The 23108-nt window shown below is 41.9% G+C and overlaps 1 protein-coding gene across 8 annotated transcripts in view; it reads right to left on the reverse strand.

Annotated features, from left to right (window-relative positions):
* Positions 1–2256: 2256 nt before the first annotated feature.
* celf4 (CUGBP, Elav-like family member 4) overlaps positions 2257–23108 on the reverse strand; it is a 74824-nt gene continuing 53972 nt past the window's right edge. Inside the window, exons 3-13 of one of the 8 annotated variants that reach the window (XM_070902142.1) lie at positions 15513–15561; positions 11135–11263; positions 10102–10181; positions 9613–9753; positions 9180–9318; positions 8082–8234; positions 7530–7640; positions 5924–5986; positions 5481–5558; positions 3537–3680; positions 2257–2384 (exon numbers count right to left, since the gene is read on the reverse strand). In XM_070902142.1, coding sequence (XP_070758243.1) covers positions 2257–2384; positions 3537–3680; positions 5481–5558; positions 5924–5986; positions 7530–7640; positions 8082–8234; positions 9180–9318; positions 9613–9753; positions 10102–10181; positions 11135–11263; positions 15513–15561 — 1215 coding nt within the window. Of the gene's footprint in view, positions 2385–3536; positions 3748–5480; positions 5565–5920; positions 5987–7529; positions 7641–8081; positions 8235–9170; positions 9319–9600; positions 9754–10077; positions 10182–11134; positions 11264–13083; positions 13089–15475; positions 15562–23108 lie in introns of all 8 variants that reach the window. The other 7 variants (XM_070902143.1, XM_070902146.1, XM_070902145.1 and 4 more) reach the window with 7 other exon arrangements.

The following is a 23108-nucleotide window of genomic DNA, read 5'->3' on the forward strand; positions in this document are numbered from 1 at the left end:
AAAAGAAGTTTTCACTCATTCAGTGAAATATCCCAACATCTACAGGATGGATTGGGACAAAGTTTTGCACATTTATGGTTTAAGGTGATGGATCCCAAGACTTTTCCTCTAGTGCCACCATGAGGTTGACTTTTGTGCTTTTTATGTGTTTTGACGACTATTGAATGAATTGGCATTAATTAGGTAAAGACATTTATGTTCCCCTCATAATGAATTGTAATAACCTTTTATCTAGCGCCATCATCAGGGCAAATTTTAAATCGCCCAGTACTTTGGTTTATGACAGAATACCTGCAAAACTAATGACATGCCCATCAGCCTCAGCCGTACTTTGTGTTTAGTGCTAATTAGCAAGTGTTAGCATGCTAAGATGGTGAACGTCAACAGCATGTTAACATTGTCATTATAAGCAAGTTAGCATTTAGCTCAAAGCACTGTTATGCCTAAATACAGCGTCACAGAATTGTGCTAAAATTAAACTTGAGATTGGTGGTTGTGTGTTTAAAGGAGCTCTAAGTTTCCAACAATTATTTGCTCTAATTTGTATGTCTAATTTGTTTTTGTTCATTTGTTTATTTACTTGGATCTCTATTAGACAATTCAAAGAGACAGCTAGTCCCTCTGGGCTTGAACAAACATTTATTACAAAAGAGACAATATTTCTACATTACATTAGAAGACTAAAGAAAAGTTAATGGGGGAAATATGTTTTTATTTTTGCAGTTACTATGTTAAAAGTAATAATATCATATCAATAATATCAATATCATTTCTCATGTGTCCTCCTTTACCGTTGGCACTCGCTGTATTTACATGCAGATGGAGCAGAGGAACATATTTACGGGACACCTGCCTCTCTAAAGCGTCTTCTTCCAGCACTAAGACTCTAAGTTCTGGTATGGATAAACAAAGATAATTTTGCTGAGACAATTTTGAAAACAAATCAGTGCTCATCCTGCAGTGAATTAATTTAGCTCCCTGGCAGTGACGCTGTTGTAATCTCCTTTGTGATAAACAATAAGGTTTTGGTTTTTTTTATTATTCAAATCAAACTGTTTAATCTTGTTTTTGAAATGATGAAGAGATTTTAATCAAGACACACCTTAACCCCCATGTGTCTTTAGAAGTTAAGTAGTGCTCCAACTTGCTGTCTGAATATGGACTCGTGAGTCTGACATTTCTGTACCCTAACAGTGCATTATTATAGTAAAACTGGGAATGCAAGTGCAAAAATGGCCTTATGCTTGTTTATCAGTTGGAATTTCAAATACTGTTATAACTGTCAATCAAACTGGAAATCAAAAAGAGATGTCTTCTCGGAAAATGTTTTTATATATCAAAAGTAATGGTGCCACATATTTTGTGACACCATTCATATGAGAATGCACTATTCCTCCTGCAGTGATTTGCCTCGGGACAGCGTCTGGTATGGTTCAGTTAGTTTGTGAGTGGGTGATAAGTTGCCCTTGAATGAAGTCATCAGTGGTGAATGAACGACGCAGCCTAAACTCTCCATCACACAGATGAAGGGAGGAGACAAAGAGGAACAGCACAATTACCCGCCTGAGGGGTAATAAATGCCTCTCCCTTGGAAGCAATTCCTTCCCTGTGCAACACACTGAACCATTTACCAATTATCTTTTACCTACGGGGTAACATACAGGGTCACTTACTGTAAAGCTGTTCTACAAACAGAGGAGGCTACATGTAAGTAAACGCTCCCACAGCTTTGTTTGTTTCAACCAGCCATGAAAGCACACTATAATATTTATATCAGTTGCATGGTTAGAGGGCATAACATCGTGATAATAATAAAACAACATATTCAACACCTTTTATTCTTAATATACTGTTAGTCATCACACTCTAGAGATGACTGAAAGTGAGCCATAATGACGTGGGTGGAATTAACATTTACAAATGCGTACTTGAACTATCAACAAACTGGTAAAACTTCATCACTATTCTTTACGAGCATTTTGCAGATGATCAGCTTGTTATTAGGCATCTGCAAATGTTTTATGACATTTATAAAAGGTTACTGAAGCGACATCATGCCATAAATGGGCTTGCCATTTCCGCATTTGTCAATATAATATGCAGTGGCTGTGCATGCATCGGTTCAGTTAATCACCCATCAAACCAAAGCGACAACAAATGTTTCCAGGCGAGTCGAGATCGATGTCTGACCTGTCTTTCCCTGTGTGCGACGGCTGCCCCGGCCGCCAGGGTGGCGGCGGCTGGCTGGGGCGGGGGCTAATAGGGGCGGTTGGCGTCCTTTGGCCTCTTCAGCTGCACCTTGAGTCTTTTCATGCCGATCTGGAAGCCGTTCATTGATTGGATGGCAGCTTGGGCACTACCTGGGTTGTCGAAGCTCACAAACCCTGGGGGAAAGGCCAACAGAGGGAGAGAAAGAGGGATGTGGTTAGATGAAGAGGCGAGGACAGTTTTGGGGTCACAAAAGAATGGATGATGAAGATGAGTTCAACAAGATGACGCAGTCTTTCACATGTATGTATAATTGTAAAACTTTACAATAAGAATGAAATCATCTGTACATAAAACTAAAATCAGTTAACATCCACAAGCATTAATATAACAAATACTATAACTATATAATACAGCACTTAATATAGCTTAATATAGCTAACATACAGTATGACAACAACAACAACAGATCACAATTATAATAGAGAGCGCAGCATGCAACCAAAATCACAATATGAACTTGGTGATGGGATGTAAAACCAAAACATCAATATGGTTGTGCTATTTTTGAGTTTTGTTTTTGTTAACTTCCACTTGAAGTGAAAAAAAGCATCAAATCACAAATTAAAATCCAAATTGCAACATGAATAATACAACATTAATGTTGTGTTGTATTAATGAGCAAAAGCTACTTTGCAAATAGGTTGCACCTGACGGATTCTCCATCAAATATTCTCCACAATCCATTTATAATTTGCCACATAATTATACGTTCGGCTAAATTGTGCCGTCGGTGGCATAAAGTGAGACAGCAGCTCTCTATCTCTGCATGCTAGAGCAACGGTTCTATTCTCAGCATGCTTTGCTTTTGCTTACAGTAAGTTAGAGACTGAGAGTCACCATTTGTAATATGTGTCAGAAAGAGCACAGTGGCAATGTAACTGTGCTAATATGGCTTTAAAACAGAACTCATTTCTGTCATGATCAGTTTGACTATTGATTTACAATTGATTGATTACATTTTGATGCATATTTCAGTGATATATATATCACTGAAATATGCATCAAAATAAGAAATTAGCCAGAGCTTCAAAAGAAAACAGCTTTAATGGTTAATAGACACACTCATTCTCTCTTCTTTCTTTTAGTAACAACCTGCTTTTGCACAACTGTAGAGAAACTCTCCACTGTTTTGTTTTCATTTATTTAAGGGAGGGGTGTTGAGAGGTTAGGAAAGGGGTGTTGACTGCGGTAAAGAAGGTGATTAGTAAAAAAGAATAATCAGAATAAATAACCAATAATCTTTTGGTTTGGTCATTTTTACCCACCAAAGCATTTACTTTGGTTTGTCGCCCGATCCACAAACACTTTGGAGGAGATGACATTACCGAAAGGCAGGAACATCTGCATCAGCTCTCCATCCCCAAACTCCTGAGGGAGGTGGTAGATGAACAGGTTGCAACCCTCTGGTCCTGCACACGCAAAGAGAGAGAGAGAGAGAGAGAGGGAGAGGGAGAGAGGCGGGGGGGGGGGGGGGGGGTAAAATAAGAGATAAGGGGTAAGGGGATAAGGTCAGACAAGGACAGAGAGAGAAGCATAAAAGGTTGACCACGGCAGGAGGAGACTCCGTGATGACAGGAAAAAAATGCAAAACAACAGAAGAACAAGAGAATAATGTTAAAAAATAGAGTAAAAAAAAAATAAAGTCGATAGAATAGCATACACATGTTCTTAGTGAGCGTGTACCCTGAAAACAGCGGTCTTCTGAGTGATTTTACGTAGTTGGAAAAACATGACGTCAACTGTTCCATAGTTTCAATTTCTCAATTGTGAGATTTAGCTGCTTTTCTTTGTTGCATGTGAAAGTAAATCGAAAATCTTTTGGGTTTTGGACTGTTGGTTGGACAAAACAAGACATTCAAGATGTCTCATTGGGCTTCAGGTGATGTGTGAGATAAGATAAGATAAGATAAGATAATCCTTTATTAATCCCTCAGCAGGGAAATTTGCATTGTTACAGCAGCATACAGGATAGTACGATAGAGACGTAAGTAGAAAAACAAGATATAATAAACTGTAATTTACAAATTTACAAATTTACAAAGTCACAGAACGAAAGAGATAAAGGTAAAGGGATTATAGTGGATTGCACATAGAGAGGTGTGGGTATTGCACCATTGGGTAATTTGTAACATTTCCTGATGAAGCAGGGGCCCATTTCACCAAATTTGCAACATGAAAGTGCCAATCTGCAACATGAGATCATGCAAGAGCCCTGTAGGACTCACAAATGTGTCTGCAATTTGAGCGACAAGCAATTTGTGACTAAGAAGTGTTCGCAAATTGCTTTTGTGGAACATGCCCCACATCAACTGAGGTTTTGAGAGTCAAACTTAAATTATAGCTATGGATGTTTTTTTCTATTTAATGAAAAAAATACATATGCTCTGAAACCAAGTTTTCTGGGGCTTTAAAATACTTTGTGCACTGACTTATTTTTGTGTTGTGGTCATCGAGCTTGAATGTTTGGCGCCAGAGTCAGAGAAAAACAGGGTTAGAGAGCAGTTTGTCTCAGCATGCAGTCGTCAGTTGACAGTAACTTTGGGAGCAGTTTCAGCTGTAATGGAAAAACAAACTTTCAGGTTTCCCCTCTCTACTAAATGCTTAAATGTTAACCTCTGGGATGCCACAGCTGTTAAATAATTTGCATTGTTTGCTTTATTTTCCACAAGAGGGCAGTAAGGTCCCAAGCAAGGGCGTCCCAAGCCTGGAGGTCATTGAGTTCATGAGTAGGCTTACAGCTCAGTTTGAAACACTCAGTAAGGGTGGTAAAGTTAGTTATCAGCAAGCCAGCAAGGACAGCCCCTGCATCATAATCTCCAAATATTCTTTTTTATTTTGCTTTATTATTTAATCTTCAACTCGTCTCCTCCTTTGACTGTTTTAAAAGGAGGAAAATGAGGAAAAGGAGTTCAAGCTTGTCAGCCTTCTCTAATCAATCCAGACTCATTACTGTGTACGATACTCTGTGTTAGTGTGAGTTTTTCTGAATATGTGTGCTTTTTGGCAAGAGGTGAAATCACGCCTGAAAACTGAAAGTGAGGACTGAGAATTGCCTGGGTATTTTTAAACGTGGGTGTTTATTCCAGGACTATATTGGCAAGCAGATTAAAGAGGAACAAAGACAGCAAATATGAGTAAATGTTTGCGGCATGTATGAATATTTAGGAGTGAATGGTGTGTGTGTGTGTGTGTGTGTGTGTGTGTGTTACCTTCTCGTTGCTGCTGTGGAATGATGGGTGGAGGGTGGGGGAAGGCTTGGCTGATCTGGCCGTATGCAGCGGGGTAGGCTGCTGAGACACATACACACACAGCACGGATCAGATAACAGTCATGACAAGAGTGCACACACACACACACACACGCACACACTCGGATACATACAAACAATGTGATATATGCAGGAGCACAGCAGGCAATCGATCAGATAACAGACAATAGAGTCTACGTGTTGCACACACACCCTGAACACAACGGAGAGAATAAATTGATGTAGTGAGACTGAAACACTTAATGTTACATGATCAAAATTCAAATTCAAACAAAGGAATCTTTATCTTTCTCTCTCTCTCACACACACACACACACACACACACACACACACACACACACACATACACACAGATCAGTGCTGCTGTGAGAGTGACAGACAGACCTGCATACTGCTGGACTCCTGTATAAGCCTGCTGGAGAGGATCAGCTGCAGTGGGACTTTGAGCTGCTCCATCAGAGACACAGAGAAGAAGAAGGAGGTAGTGGGGAGGAGGTGTGTGTGTGTGTGGGGAGAGAGATGAGGCAGAGAGAGACGGAGGGAGAATGTAGATGGAGGAGAGGAGGAGAGGGCACGGAGGAAGGCGAGAGTAATATATAACGAGGGTGAGCGGGAGGAGGGATGGAAGGAGAGGCGATGGAGAGAAGAACAGACAGGAGAGGGAAAAAAGCAGAAAGGTTAGAGATGAACAGCGAGGTGTCAACTCGCTTCGCTTTCAGCGTGTGAGGAACTGAATTGTGAACCTCTCTCTTTTGCTGGACTTTTTCACTTTATGTTCCTCCCAAACCATTTCAAAAGTAGCTCTTTTTCCCCAACAAAAGCAGAAAAATAAAACTTTGAAGGACCACAGTTAAACAAACAAATACTGTCACCACGGGAAAGAAAAAAAAAAGTGTCATAAACTTGTACCTATTATAAACAAATCTTATGAAGAAGAAATATAGACATTTTTCTGACAATCTACTGTAGTTAGACACGTAAAACAGGACAATTACGATGCACACTCACAACACTGGATGCACCTGTCGCTATCACTTCACATGTAAAAGATACAGTTAATTATTTAAAAATGAAAAGTGAAAAAACTTCCCCCAGTCTTAACACACCTGTAACTACCACAGATGCTGTGCCACACTTTATAACTAGCCATCTGTACACATAGTACATGCACATTAAGTACACCACTGAGAAAACAATACACACACACACACACACACACACGCACACACACCGATAACCCCACTATCACCAAAAACCACAGAAATACTGAACACACCGTGGACTAACAGCAACACTGAAAAACGATTCGGATAGCCGGAAGAAAAGGAGAAAAGTGTGGGCTCAAATAAAGGTCAATACATTTTAAGATTATAAAATCATGTTCAGAAATCATTTTTAAAGGCTGTGGTTGTGTGTCACCCTCTGTGAACGTGTGAAAAACGTTTGTGAATGTATAGAAAAGATCTTTAGTTACAAAAACAATTTGTCAATGTCTAAATAGAATTTGAAAAAACACAAAAGGTTACACAAAGATTCAAAAACAAGAGACAAAGACAAAAGAACTCCTTCTGTGAACATCTGAGTACAGATTCAAAGATGGAAACTGTGTGAAAATCAAGACTCAAAGTTCCCACACCATGTGTGACACTGAAATGACACATAAAGTATGAATTTTGGCACCACTTTCAGCTGTAAAATCAGTGCCAAAATTCGCACTTGTAACTTAAATGTGTGTGCACACGTCTGGGACACTGAAGTTGAAGTGTGACACAGTTTTCCGATTTGGATCTAAACTCACTTTTTTTCTATTTTCTCTTTACTACAAATCTTTACTGAACATTCACAAACCTGTATTTACTTGTTTATTACTGGTAGTATCTCATGTAGTATTTTCACAGGTTTAGAAAGGGTGATATAAAATTGTATTCACCCTTATTTGAGCCCATAAGGTAGTGAGGGGGGTAGGAGGGGGGCGATGGGGAAGCGCTACCTTCAGAGAGAGAGGAGAGGAAGCAGCCACCCTGAACCCCAAAACAACTCCGCGGAGCCACGCCCAAGCCGTTTTTCTCCGAGTCCTCCCTAAAAACCACCTCCTGCAACACTGGAGAGACAAGAGTGTAAAAAAAAAAACAAAAAGACAGATTTTTCTTCCACCTCCTCACAGACAAAAAAACCAATGAGGTACTAGCCACGGCTCATGACACAAGCACATACTTCGGCTCCAGCAGCCCATAAGCACCTTTGCCAAACACTCATCTCCTCCACATGCTGACTGTCTGTGGGCTATGTTCGTCTGGCCTCCGCATCCTGAACATGCTTCAAGGCTATTCACGCCTGTAAGCCAGCAGCATGCACACTTCTCCCATTATAATGAATGTGTTTACTGCAGCATGTGTCTATAAGGATTTAAGCCTCCGTTTCATGAAGTCATGGTTTAACACAACAAACAGTGTATTCGTATTCATTATTCTTGATATCTTTTTGTATCTCTGAGAGCTACTGTGTGTGTTTGCATACGGGCTCCTGAATTGATCGGACTTACCAGGGTAATGGTGTATCCCGTTGGTGAAGACAGCCTCTGCAGGAGGCTGCCCATTTGCCTGGGGGGGCGGCATGCCAGTAAAACCATTTACACTAATTGGGGAGGGGATGCTGGTCACTGTGGGGGCGCTGATGCCTGGAGGTGTACTGCCACCTGCAGCCACAGGGCAGACAGGCAAAGACAGAGACAAACAGTAAGCATTCCACTGTATTTTTCTTTTAAGACATTATGGAGAAGGTTTGCTTTGACTGGCCACCTAGTAACTCTTGGAAATGTCAGAGGGGCCGGTCCAGTGGGCCAGTGAAGACACTAAATGTCAGGGCTGATTTCTTGTCCCAGTATGGCCCTTACTGTGACACAGCGGCTATTAGATCTGAATCTTGGACACAAGTATAGTGACTACTGTGTTGATGATATCTTATGTCTACCAATTATGTATTTGTCTCTGATGATTGCATGTTATGCCATGTTCATTTGCACCCATTCAATGTCCTTGTCCACTGCAATGCTACAGTAAGGCCTTAAAGGAACATATTGCCCTGCTGCTGCCACTATTTTCAAAAACATCTCTTAGTTGTTTTTAGATTAGATTTTAGATTGTAGGACTGCTGCGTTTTATTTGAAATTCAAGCTACTATTTGATTTGTAATGATCTGCTCACTCTGATGCAAGCTAAGCTAGGCTATTGCTGTTCTGTAACGCAAAATGGAGAAAACTAGCCAGCTGAGCTGAATGGATCGTGACACCAAACCATTTGAGATGTAATGAGAGGAGGCACTTTGGGTTCGACACCATTGATGAAACAATTGTGGATAAAAGTAAGGCTTCTCGTTGATTTTGTAAAATGCAGCTACCTTACAGTAGTGTTAGCCTGTCACTCGCAACTGAACTGAAGGATGGCAGTTCTACAGTGTAGTTTAGAATGAGGCTATGTGAGTTGTGTTCCAATTAATTTGAGCAAATTACCCCTTATTTTGGTACGGAGTGGTCGATAATGTACTGTATGTGTGCAGTGTAATAGATGCCATTTCCACGCTGTACAGAAATACCTAAAAATCCAGCGTGGTCCTTTAAACTTTGGTCTGTCACCACTGTTACCTGATGTTGGGGTCAGCGGTGCTCCTGGGAGGCCATTGATGGTGGCCATGTGCTGCATCTGGGCAGCAGCAAAGGCCGCCATTGGACTGAGGTAGCCTCCCTGGCCTACAGACGCCATTAACGCGGCCTGCTGCTGCACCTGCACAGTGGAGGAGAGGGAATTATAAGGAGGGTTGAGAATAATGAAAGTGAAAGAGGAGAAGAAACAGAGACTACTATATAGAAACCAGGTGTTGAATCTTACGAAATGTGTTATTATTTCCAAACCAACATTAATAAAGACATTTTACGACATCTCCTTGGGAAATACAGTATTCCTAATTGGAGGAATGGAGATTCATATGTGAGAACTCTATTTAATCTCAGTGGTTCACTGAATAAATAACAGTGTTAAAAAAAAAAAAAAAAAAAGCCATTTTACGGGGCGTCTTGCCTGAGCGTAGGCTCCGTAGGCTCCAAACTGCAGGGCCATAGGGTTGAAGATGCCCATCTGACCAGCCATCTGCTGCATGCGGCGTATGGTGCGCTCCTTATCCGTGTCGGCGAACTTTACCACCAGACTGGATGAGGCCCCCTGTGCACCCACCCATCCACCCACCCACACACACACACGGCAGGCAGTACATGTTAGTTGGTTTCCGATAGACACATGACATAAGCTCGTATCTGCACTGGCACACTCGTACACGCATTCCTCTCCCGCCAAGGCAATGGCCTCAGAGCTGCTGTGGGTGTCCATTGCCCCAGAACTGTTAGGATGGGTCACATGCAAAGGATAAATTTCCTTACTGGGATTAATAAAGTATAACTTAACTTAGCTTTAAGAAGGTAATTAAGCGCTATGTGACTCATCTCTCCATGTGACTCACCTCTCTCACATAAATCTACATGCTCACACACACACAGTTACTGCTGTACTCACAGGCATTGTCTGGCTGCCGTGTAGTGCACTGATGGCTGCCTGAGCTTCAGCATGAGAGGAGTATTTTACAAATGCACAGCCTAAAGAGAGAGAGAAAGAAAGAGAGGGAGAAAATGAGTAAGGGGAAAAAGAGACGGCGAGAACAAAAGATAAACGTGAAAAGTATATCATACAGTATCACAGCAAAACAAGAAGAAAAAAAGTTTCCTGTTTTCTTCACCAGGGATAAGTTTCCTACAGCATTACAGCAGCACACATTTAGTAAACAAAGCCCTCTTTGCTGAGGAGGGTTGCATCGGTGTTGATCGAGGCTCAATAAGCGGGCTAAACATGCCACTCTGACACCATTAACAACTTTGGGATCCTCTGATGGGGCTTAAAATGCCACAGCATTCTGGTGTCGCTTACTATTGACAAGCCCCGTTGATGAATTTGAATGATCAAGTTCCCAGTAATTATTGAGCTAAAGCCCACTTAGCCGAGTAAGCTGGCTGATGAGGCCTTGTTAATGGAGCTTCACGGAGGAATCAGAATGATCAAGCCCACTGTAATCATCAGGCTTAGTTATCATCGGGCCTCATTGATTGGCTGCTAAGCCCACTGATGAACTTCGTGCAGTGAACTTGTGTAGCACTCTGACAACATTTCGAAAAAGGACATTTTTTCTGGCATGACATGAAGCCTGCTGGTTAATAAGGAGGTTGACTTGTTTTTTTTTTTTCTTTATCAAAGCCATGTAGGTCGACTCACGAGGTTAATGGGGTTCATCTGTAAAGAGTTGGTGGTTTATATCTCTCATCCCTGTGGGCAAAGCTTTCAAATGGCATTTACTGTTGGAATTTACAGAATCTACAGTATTCTTATGAAACCACCCCTCTGATGATTGTGAAATAGCTCGCCTTGACATCACTCAACATGGAGTGTTTAAGGAGAACTTTGCAAAGTCACCCACTTTGAAAGGCCAAATCATTTCTGTGCAGTAGCCTGTGAAAAAAGTCTGCTGGCTCAAAGTCATAAACAGCTATAAACTCACCTTTGCTGTTTCCGTCGGGACCTCTGAGGATGGTGCATTCCTCGATGCTGCCGAAGGACTCGAAAAGGCGCCGCACATCATCTTCTGACTGTTGCTTGTTGAGCATGCCCACAAAGAGCTTTCTGTCTTCTAAAAGGAAAAGGAATAGGTCACGATCAGAGCATCAGAGATGCCTTTTGATAATCTACATAAAGACACACTATGTTCTTGTTTTTGCTCTTCAAAAAACCAGACTGTGTATGTTATCCGAGATGGCATATGTTATCCCATTTATTCATGCTACAAGCACATCTTTAGATCTCAATTGGGTTTGAATGAAGCTATTGGCTTGAAGCTATTTGCTTAGTGTGCTTATTCTCAACAAAGGGTTCATGGTCATATGTAGGTGCTCAGCTCCATTTGGAAAACATCAGCATTGCAATAACAATAGAAGAACAATTAAAATGTTCATAACAAGTTACTGCCAGATGCCAATCATTTTATTACATAAAGCCTCTGTCTGTTAACTTCAGTGACACATTTTGATGGTATGTATTTTAGGTATAATAAGACTGAGTTACAGATCAGTTTTTGATTACCTGGTTTTCCATTTATTAATAATATCATATCACATCATATTTAGCACAGCTTGCTCGACCTGTGTCTGCAGTAAATGTGTGTTTATAACCTGTCTAATCCCTTTGTGACAGAAAAATACTAAAATTTCACTTGCAATCAGACTGAGCTTCAAACCTGTTTGGCTTTCAGTTGTAGAGTAGCTCAATATTTTAGATAAGAGGCTAATATGATACTCCACTCTTCATGAGAGTGCAGTGAGTGAACGTTGTGGTTATCCAGTTATTGCAGACCTTTATCTGTAGCATCTTGCTCAATACCATCTGAACTGTTCGCCTGTAATAATGTCATGCCAACACAGGCAGTGTGAAGCAATCCTCTTTCTGTTTCAGGCACTTCTTTACTGTTGAGCTTTTGAGCTGTACACAGAAACTGGAGAATTACTAGAGGCAAATAATGCTGCTCACTGGTAATCTTTGTGTACAATATTACGTTTTGCATTTTTCCCTGTTTTCTCCCAGTTTATAGTGGACAGTTCCCTTCACATATATGATGATAACACGATAGAAGAATAACATATTCTGTCTGGTTCATTTTAGACATTGCGTGTGGTAAATAAATCCCTTATCGGCCGATAAGTCAGACGAAGGGAGCGGTGCACCTCGTCCTCCATCACATTTTATTCACGTTTACTTAGTTGTGAATACAGAGGAAGAGAGCACCTTCACTCAGGTATTAGACAAGACAGACGCGTTGGCGTGCCTGTTCTCACTCAGGACATGATTAAAATGGAATGGAAGTTAATTTCGACAGCAAGTCTGTCCAGGAGGCCCTGTTTACAAGTAACAACACATTTGGTTGTTATTATTATTAAATATGCATCACAGACAGGATGCTAATGCCTGTTGCACAATAATGAGGCAGCGAGTTTAACAGTGAAACAAATAAATTGGATAAAAATAAATAGAATAAAACAGCAATAACAAGTAATATGCATAAGTCAAAGGTCATGCTGAATCCAGCAGACAACTATGTGAGTGTGGGGGGGGCAGGGGGTAACCTGTTGTTACACACATTTTTTCCAACATGGACGCTGGAAAGCATAATAAGAAAAAATAAAATGCCCACTTTCTGTACAGGGATTAGATAAAACATTAGGAAACTACCAAATTAATATGTGTTGGTCTGTTTCTCATTTATGAACACATAGCATAGCAACCAGACTTTTGCACATAGCAACTGCTGTCCGCTTCTATCTTGAAGTTCAAATTGGCATTTCAGAAAATTTGTGGACCAAAAGCAACACACAATTTAAACCTAAAAATGTCTCTTTTTCTGATATAACAAACTTTTATGCTGTCAAAAAAGAATTGCAGGATGATATAATCAGACACGACTTCTACATGTATGGGTTTTAATAAAATACAGCCAGACTGAGGTCCAGCATCAGTTCATTATTCACCGTGACAGCATGATTGAGTCACTGAATGTGAGTGTTTGAGGGAAATTGTGAGGCAGACGGTGAAAGTGTGTTACTGCACAACAGTAGCAGATGTGTCTGTGTGCAAGGCCGTCTGTTTTTACGTTATGCAGAATCAGAATCTTTTGTGGAAATTGATGTATATGTTGGGAAATTAATGAGCCTCAGTGCAATTGCCTCTGAATGCGCTCTGCAAATTAACGTGTGTGTAGGTGTGGTTAACTGTGTGTGTGTGTGTGTGTTTGCGTGCATGCGTGCTTAGGGTCCGTTCCCCGCTGCCTGTGCCTGACAGGGTGTCCTTGCCGAGTCAACAAGACTAATCTGCGCTCTGGCCTTGCACTGGGGGGTGGGGGGTGTTTACAAGAGTGGAGCGCACATCAGGGGTGGAGGACACACACATATGCACACACACGCACACACAAATCTTGAAATGTTTGGCCCCCCACCTTCTCACACACACACACACACACACACACACACACACCTCATTGGTGGACAAAGCTTACAGTTCCCTAGGGAAGGAACCAATAAACATTACATCTTTCTTTGGGAAAGGACTGTAAACACACACTCACACACACACACTCATATTCAGCTCGAGAGCAAATCAATATACACCAGAGTGTCAACAACAATGTAAACCCCCCTCACTCTCTCTCTCTCTCTCTCTCTCTCTCTCTCTCTCACACACACACACACACACACACACACACACATTTACTTTATTTGCTTTTATACTTTTTACTCCACTACATATATTAGACAGATATGTAGTCACTTTTCAGATTAAGATTTTATATGATATGCTTCTAAAATTCAGTGCATTGCTAAAGATGAAACCTTTTTGGCTTGTGACCCCTTAGTAGTTCCAACAAAGAGTTTTGAACTTCTCAGATGGTTTCATTGAAATAACAAACAGTTATTTCTTGTTTGAGGCCCAAAGAGGTCAAATTATCCATTATTTCACAAAGATTAGAGAAAATAATCTGTGCAGCATAAAGTTTTTATTCTTTTCAACCCCATTAATTATCTCACAACCCCCCCAGATTTATTTTGTGACCCACAGGAGGGGGCTCTACCCTTATGTTGGGAACCACTGGACTAAACTACTTCACTTTATATGAAATATTTAAAAGTAGCCCCGACTCCACGGGCTACAGGAGTGAAATCAGTATTAGCAGTCTCATAATGTAATATATTGTGATACAGTATATGAGTTTTCTGCAGAATGAATACTTTTACTTTTGTAGCGTTCAATGTAGCTCTACACTCAAGCCTGCGAAAAACATCCAAGGGACAGAGAAGAAAAAAGACACAGAAATAATCTTGGAAAAATAGAAGTGTGAAGAATAGATGAGGAGAATAGAAGTAGGCTGAGGACATACAGAGCGAGATAGACCCAAATAACAGACAGGGGTACGGACGTCTCGCATTGCCCTCACTTTGCTTCCTCACGCTCGGCGCTCGCCTCTGTTCCCTCCTGCTCCATCAATCATACTCAGAGCACCACCACACTAAATAGAAGAGGATGTCGCACAATCTCTCTTCCTTTCCTTAAAGGTTTTTTTTCTTCTTTACAGGCTAACACCTCTCTCTCAGTCCTTCTGCTCCTCTCTGCTTATCAACCTTCAACTCCTTGCATGCTCCATCCCTCCCCCGCCACCCTCTCTCTTTCCCCTCTTTCTTTTTGTGACTGAAGAATCGCTCTGGTGCCAATTATATTAACAACTGCAAAGTTTGAAAGACTCCAGCCAAATACGGTCAAACTGCATCAATCTTCTCTTGTACAGTCCATTGATTGATGTCAGGAGCAGGTCACTACATGTCTAGACATAGAAAATGCGCTTTAAGCTGTCTTACCTGTCAATACAGCGCGACGCACACAAAATACCAGACCAGACATCCACTTTCGTTCACACGGATCTGTCATTTGAATCTACAGATAATTTGGCTGATAGAAACCCGTGACACGAGTCAAAAAGGATTTGCTTTATTGCAGACAGCCTCATTAAAGGTGTAAAGAAGTGACCTGTTTTCCCCTGCCTGACAAGACACCCATGTTTCTGTGTATGTGCGTGCCTGTACATGCATCAGTGCATATGATGAAACTCCAAGAAAGGAGCGCATAGAGGCGGCGCCAGCCAGGAAGAGCACCATGTACATAATGTGTTCTGAATCCTGGAGGGTCCAGGCCGGGCTGTGCTGTCAGCCTGCGTCGAGGTACAGGGCGTCGTCTAATGGGACATATAATGGTGAGGCTGATCCGTGCGGGCAGCATGTTTGTAGGGATAGAACAAAAGAAGGACGGTAGCGAGGAGAGGGGGAAGGAAGGGCATACAGTACCTCCTCGACTCTCACTGTCTGCTGGCTTCACCTGGATCGGTCTGTTCATCTGTGACAGAGAGAGAAAGAGAGGACAAATAATAGAAAAAAGAAAGAAAGACAAGAGACAAAGAAGCCAGTAAGCGTCATGTAATATCACATGCTTTTACCCATCTCCCACTCCACCCCCCCCACCCCCCCAAAAAAACTTTTTCACTCAGCCAAATTGCAAGTAAAGTGTATTGAAAATCTCCAAAGCTGTAGCACTTATAGCCATTGGGGGAATAGCTGGTTGGGAATATGGGTTGGAAATATTATTTGATCTGAGATGAAAGGAGAGAGAAGGGTTGGAAAGGGGGATAAGCAGAGGGATGAAGGGAACGATAGAAAGAGGGATGGTGGAGAGGTAACTCTGGGTCAGCAGAGCTGCTGTGACTGTGTATCCTCTCTGTGGGTGCTTCTGGATGCTGGTGTGCTCTCATGATATGGTGTGTGAGGACTTCAGATACAATGTGGTGGATGTATATATATACACACACACACACACACACACACCGACACACTCAAAAAAAAATCAACCTGTGCACACAGTATAAACATGGTATGAGTTCTCAAACTCCCAAGCCTCACTACAAAATGTTCTTGCGCAATCTTCTCTGAGCCTCACACACAAGCTTGTACGTACAAGTGGACACACACACACACACACACACACACACACACACACACACACACACACACACACACACCGTCTGTCCCCCAGTGAGACCTTTCCACAGAGTGTCCGCAGAGGCCCTCCTTTCATTTCACTCCTGCCTGTCAAACCTTCCCTCTCCGCCTCGCCACCCTGCTAAACGCTCGCCGCCAATCAATTTTTAATAATGCCAATCGCCACGCTGCCAGGAGGAATGGAGGGGAGGAGGGGGGAGGAGGAGAGGAGAGGGGAGCAGAAAGCTGAGGATGAAAGGGGAGGAGGGAAAGGTCAAGGTTCTGTGTGATGCAGCATCAGTGTTTTGCTAAATGTCATTAAAATCTTTTCTTTTGAGTTTGCTGATACAGTCATCATCTTAATGAATCTCGGAGCTTTCAGATGGTTCACCAAAGGCAAAACCTTTGAGCGCGATGTCACGACGCAAACACAATTAATGCTCGGACCTTCACCCTTTTTCTGGCGCTTTCCTGCTGCTAATATTAAATCACATCATTCTCCATAAGACTTTAAAATGGAGTTACCCATTCCCCCCTCTCCCTCGTCTCCTCCCTCTCTCTGACAGCCGAGAGAACCCTACTAATGTTTTTAATGTGCTGCGATGCATTATTTATCAGACTGGCTGTTGATATGGAAAAAAGGACGAGAGGGGATAAAGGAATTGGGGAATGGAAGAAAGGGAGTTTCAAATTAGTAAAAAGTGAAAGAGAGAAATAAAGGATGTGAACAAAAAAAGAGAGAAGAGAGAAAAGAGATTTTAGAAGGGGTGAATCCAAACAGGGTGAGAAATAAGAGAAACTAATTGAAAACAGTAAAAATAAAAAAGCGGGGTGTTTGAGAAGAGAGAAATGTGGTTATAAAAAAAGGAGGTGGGGGGAGGAAAGAGGAGAGACGGTGGGGGGGGGGGCATAGGGGGAGATGAGGACATAGATCAGAGTATGGGACAAGGTCAGCCCAGTGCTCCCAAGGGGCCTATAAGCCTGCATACATATGAGCGCTTTTACCGTGACCCATACAAATGGTCTGGCCTCAATCTGACCTAATTGTGTTTCCACCTCCAGTGGTTTTTATATGCAAGTGCCGGTTTTAACCTGCACGGGTATATGATGGCACTGACCTGCTGAGGTTATGTTTAATCGTCCTGGTCTTAATTTAACTCTGCACCGAGATTTTTGGGACCTGAAATTATTTGGGTTTCCTTTATGTTTTACCCTCCCCACAGTTATCAATACTCTCTTTGGACTCTCCCTTTGACTTAGACAAAAACTGCAACACACTATCCCCACTAAAATCTCAAAATAAAGTAATAGTATAGACGTTGTCCTCTATAATTCATGGTGCACATGACAGTCATCTTTTTTACCAACCATTTTTTATATAACAAATCTTACAAGGAAGCTTGAAATAAACGTGATAAGAATAACATAAAAGCCCAAAAAATAAAAATTACAATACCCCCTTAATCATTTTGTACTGTCCCTTATTGTAACATTTATTTCAGTTATGTTGTAAAACAGTATTTCTTGACTAACTAACTTCACATATTAATCACTGAGTCTCTTCATTTGTCATCGCTGGTTGAGTGGCAACACATTTTCCACAATGTCCACTCATACATTTTTAGATACAGTTCAAAATAATATTAAGTGGTTGAACCATTATTTTCTTTTGTCACTGAAAGCTGAGTGGAGTTTCATGGGCTCTCTATCAGTGGTTTCCATTATCCCAGGCCCATAAACCGCTTCAAGGTCAGTTTTATCATCCTGCTCATAATGGGGTGAGTTAGGACCAGCCCACTGGACAACTGATCCCAAAACAGTTGTTAAAACCAGACGCTGACTAGCACGGATAGCTCCCCTCGGATGTCTGTGGTGGTGTTAGCCAAAGCCAGATGGCATCATTGAGCAGCAGAAGCAATACAATACACAGACAATACAACAAGCTCTCCACAGCCTAATGCCAGTATGAGAACACCCCCCCCCCCCCCCCCCCTCTAAATGTACACAAAAAGGCACTGGGATGCAGACACACACACACACACATATGAACACATGTACACACACAAACATGACTAGACTTGGCTCACACACAAACATGCAAAATCACAAATAGGCCTATGCATCCGAGCATGCATGGAAACATACAGCAGGATACAAATAAGCTCACACACACACAATAGATATGTAAATGTGTCCTTGTGAGTCAACATGTGCTGTAAATTGGCTCATCTCTCAGCATGCACACCTAATACCTTGCATGTAGCGTGCTCCTTCTCCTCAGCCTTGTAAACGCAGCCGCCTATTTATCCACGCATATGCCTTTAAAACACACACACACACACACACATAGGCTAAGCTCCATTGTTGCTGAAAGTCCACCTCAGCAGCCTTGTGTTAGAGTGGCCTTGGCGTACCACATGATCGACAGCTCAAAAAGAACTGCGGCTACACGAATGCACGGGCACGCACACACACACACCCACACACACCCATTCTTGCTACACTCCTCTGTTGATTATGTAACTCAATGACAGCGCTCTGCCTCAGTGCTGCCATAGATTCCCTGCTAACTAGAGGCTGAGGGAATACATGGTCTGCATGCAGTCTGTGCTGTACCAAACTGGTGAGTCACTCTTCTGAATCAGTCTAGTACGGCCTGAATGTCTAGCGAGGCCCACAAGATTAGCTCAAAACAGTGTGGGCCTATAGTTTTGCTGTATTGGATTCTACCTTGAAATGGGACGGAATTGAAGTCCTTGATCGGAGTTTTGCTGCTTACTGTATTGATTTTGCTGCTTGCAAACCGCAGAAATTAAGTTACAAAAACACTGTTACGATGACAACTCTATGGGATTCCTATCCACTGAATTTCTCTACAGTACCTTGTTATGTCAAATGTGCTTCAAATCTAGTTTATTACAAGTTGCTCAAGTGCCAGCATCCAAAACCGCACGCAGCAATTCACAACGCTCGCAAGGACACAGGAGCACACAGTCACTCACACTCCCATCATTGTCTGTGAAAACGAATATTGAAAGTATGCTTTACGAAACTCGGGAGAGGAGGTAGGATTTTCTCATTTTCACCCTCGCCTGGCAGATGTGTTTTTGAGAGAGAGAGAGAGAGAGAGAGAGAGAGAGAGAGAGAGAGTGGAGCAGTGCAGGCCAGGTCATTTCATTATCACAGTGAGAAAGCACTCCATGAAACTCTCCCAGGGAAGCAAGGAAAGGCTGCCTTCATAATATTCCTCTTCTACTATTGTCAAAACTTGCTCTATTTTACATTCTGCAGCTGAGGCCCTTTTTTTCTTTTACCTTCCGATCACTTTCAATCCGTCTCCGTCCCATTTGAATGTTGAGGTGTTTGGGTTTCTTTGTGCTTTCTGTTCATACATATATTTACTGATTCTTAAGTGTGCTGTGTATGAAAGCGAGTATCTGAAAGGGAGCAGGTCCAGATGTTGAGAATCTCCACAGAAGCAATACACACAGGGTCTTAGTGTAACCAAATGCCGGTATTCATATTGTCAAATGAACCACTGGCACTCGACCTGGACCTGCTTTCCAAAGTATCTCAGCATGCGCAACACTCATCTTGGGATGGAAACATGCCAGTGGAAACATTAGCTGAACAAATACGGTTATAATCCTGAGATGCTTTTGGGAAACCAGACCCTTGTATGCAGGGAAAAAAAAAACCTCAGCGGCAAGATTAGCTGAAAAACCAGAAACATTTAGCAGGTATGTAATAGATTTCACAAGTGGTCACAAAGAGGACAACCTATTTTAAAAGTATTGATTTCACATTAATTCACAGAAGCATTACACTCCCATGGAATGCCCCCCCCCCCCCCCCATTTCCATCAAAGCTAGTACATGTAAAATTTTCATTTTATTGACTTTTGCAACCTCTCGAGTCACAGAAGTATTTTTACAACATCTGTAGCAAAAAGGGTAGCTCACACCCTCACCACCATCACCACCGCGGACGGCAGAGAGAAAAGTGCCGTAATGTGACTAATGGATCTGGAATCAGCTGGTGCGCAGAGGAAAGTTATTTCTCCCATGGCACAGAATGTGTTCATCAGGAGCGAGAATTCAGGTCAGTCAGTCAAATAGCATCGCCTCCCCTCGTGCTCAGTGATCCTCTTTTTGTAAGTGCACAGGCTAATCTTGGTAGTAAATGTTTTTTTTCCAGCCGGCAAGTCCTTCAGCAGACAGAGCCAGAGAATCACTTGTTGTTGTTGTATACAATATTAAGGCTGGGAATTTACTAAATTTACCCAATGCTAATGACATGCTAGCTCATGTCCTATTCAGTTGTGCTGAATAGGACATGAGGTGCAGTTAAAAATATATTTCTGTAACTACAATATATGCATGACAGTATCAGGAGTAAAGTATTTTTACTCCTGAATATTTTAGTGGCAACTAAATTAAGCTAGTGGAGCAGGCCTTTTGTTTATTTAGGTATGAGATATATTTTATGCTGTCGACGTGGTGTGTCCTATGCAGTGATCGCAAAAGCCTGTTTTCACTGGCAAATACTTCAGCTGAAGTTTCAACCAGCTTCAGGCTAGTGAAGTAGTTTCGCTTGGAGATGTAGGGTGTCAAAAAGCTAATGAAACATTTTACTTTGTGTGGCTTTAGACTACACATATATTTTCTCAGCAGTACAGGCTGCATTACTGAAACCTTAGCTAAGCTAACTTAGTGCACATCATAGGGACTTTTTGTGTTTTTTGATGGTAATATTATAATTTCAAGCCAAAATATAGTCCTCATTTCCAAATAGTAATTTAACTTTCAATTTAGACTAAATCCTTGAATGAAGGAAGAAGTTAATTCTGCATTAAACTAATACATCAAGTTTGTTTTTTCAAGACTGAATCCTACCTGGTGTTATCATTCACTGCCCACTTCCTGCCTCTCTAACAGTGACCTCTCCATGCTGTTGACTGCTTTTTTTTACTGGACATTTGCCAAAAACAGCACCTGTGTCATTTACACCATATGAAAACAAACAAACAACTGCTATTGCCCCTAAAATACCCAGAACGCATTGTGATGTCCCAAGCCCTCTCAGGTTAGCAGTGTTGATAAGAGCTTGAAAGTTGATGAACGCCTCAGTCCCACTTGGATTCCCATCCGGTTTAATCTCCACTAATGTCTACACATCTCAGTGAGTAGTTTCTCTCTTTCCTTCCACTGAAGTTCTTCATCCTGACACATGGCCAAACACCAAACCTCTCTTTTGATGTTAAAGTGAAACATATTGCGGAGAGATCAATGTCTGTGTGTGTGAGGGTAAAGGAGACTATAAAGCAAAACACCCCCAATCTCTTTCTTTTTGTTGCTTCCTCCTCTCCTTTATCCCTACTCATCTTTACAGACAAACGGAGATGGGCAATCTGTTTCACGTCAGATCAAGGATGAGAGGAGTATTTTCTGACAATGGTACGGCCTGGCCCAGTTGTTTTGGGCTGGGATTGAGTGGCATGTTGCAGGCAGGCTGAGTGGACGGGAGCAAAATAAATATATTTAAAGAAGATGAATTATGAATTGGCACAGACTGTGCTTTCTTTGGCTGTTACACCGCAGCGCTGAGGTGGCTAGTAGAACAACAACGTGGCTGCAGTGTGCATTATGGCAAATGAGACACTGGCCCTCATTTATCAATATTTCCTTATGTTCAAAATGTTGCAAGATGATGAAGCACTGCACCAAAACTTCTGAACAATAACATGCATGCAAAATATTTTTAAGGCTCAACTTTTACTGCTGAAATGGCTTTTAAATGTGGACGTTTAAAGACTGATCTATTAAAAGAGGAGAAGTAGCATTATAAATTACCTCACGCCCCACAAATATCATCCTAAAGTAATTTAATATGAAACGCTTCCCCTATGCTAACCCTGAAATTGCTCTCAGAGCAACTGTGTGAATGAAAAATGCAGTCCCCATCTTTGTCGGGCCTGTTTCTATATGCTGCTGCTCGCTCCGTGGTGCTGCTGTCCCAGTAGTGTCTACCGAGATCACTACGTCCCCACAAAGGCAGATGAAAGGGAAACACACAGAGATCACAAAAGGAGGCAAGCCTCTCTGTCCAACCCTCTGATCATCACTGATTCCTTCATCAACATGGCTTTTACGCGGCGCTCAAGCATACACAGAACATGAAAGAGAGAGAATGATAGACAGGCATAAACACACAAACACAGCGAGGGAGATCATTCTTGACCTTGGGAACGGCGTGTGTTACAATTTATTCTCTTTTGCTTCCTGATGAAATTTCTTTTGCACTCTAACTGGCTCTGAAAACACTTTCTCCAACTTTCTGAAGACCTGTTGTCGAAAGAAAAAAAATGAACTAGTTACAAAACACAGACATTTTCAAAGCTGCAAGTTATCACACACCCCCACTCCTCCTCCACTCCTTTTCTCTTTTGCCTGCAGTTGGTCGGGAACAGCTATGCTTTTCTCACATCCATTGTTTGATCCATTTCACACCAGCCCACCTCTTCTTTATCTCCTCCTGCTTTCTCCTTCTTTCACTGGCAAGCAGCCTGAACGCTCGCAGTAGTGGGACGGCTTTCGAGCGAGTTTTGAATGAGAGGTTAAAATGCAAATGTGGAGCTCTTTTCCTTTCTATTCTTGTTCCACGTCTTATTAATTCCCTTCTTCTTCCTCCTCTTCCTCTGTACGGATTTGTTGTCGAATACAGTAAATGAGCGCGAGTGTGAAAAATATTTTCCACAGTGAGTGAGTTAATGCATAAAACAGTGCACCCCCCCCCCCCCCCCCCCCCCCGTTTCCCTCCATCTTGTCAGTGCTCTACCTGGATAAGAATCAATGTGGGATGAGAGTAGAGAGGGTTTATGCTTTCCGTGAACACTTTAATAGGAATCGA

The sequence above is a fragment of the Enoplosus armatus genome, chromosome 3 (genome assembly GCF_043641665.1).
Source record: "Enoplosus armatus isolate fEnoArm2 chromosome 3, fEnoArm2.hap1, whole genome shotgun sequence".
Lineage (NCBI taxonomy): Eukaryota > Metazoa > Chordata > Actinopteri > Centrarchiformes > Enoplosidae > Enoplosus > Enoplosus armatus.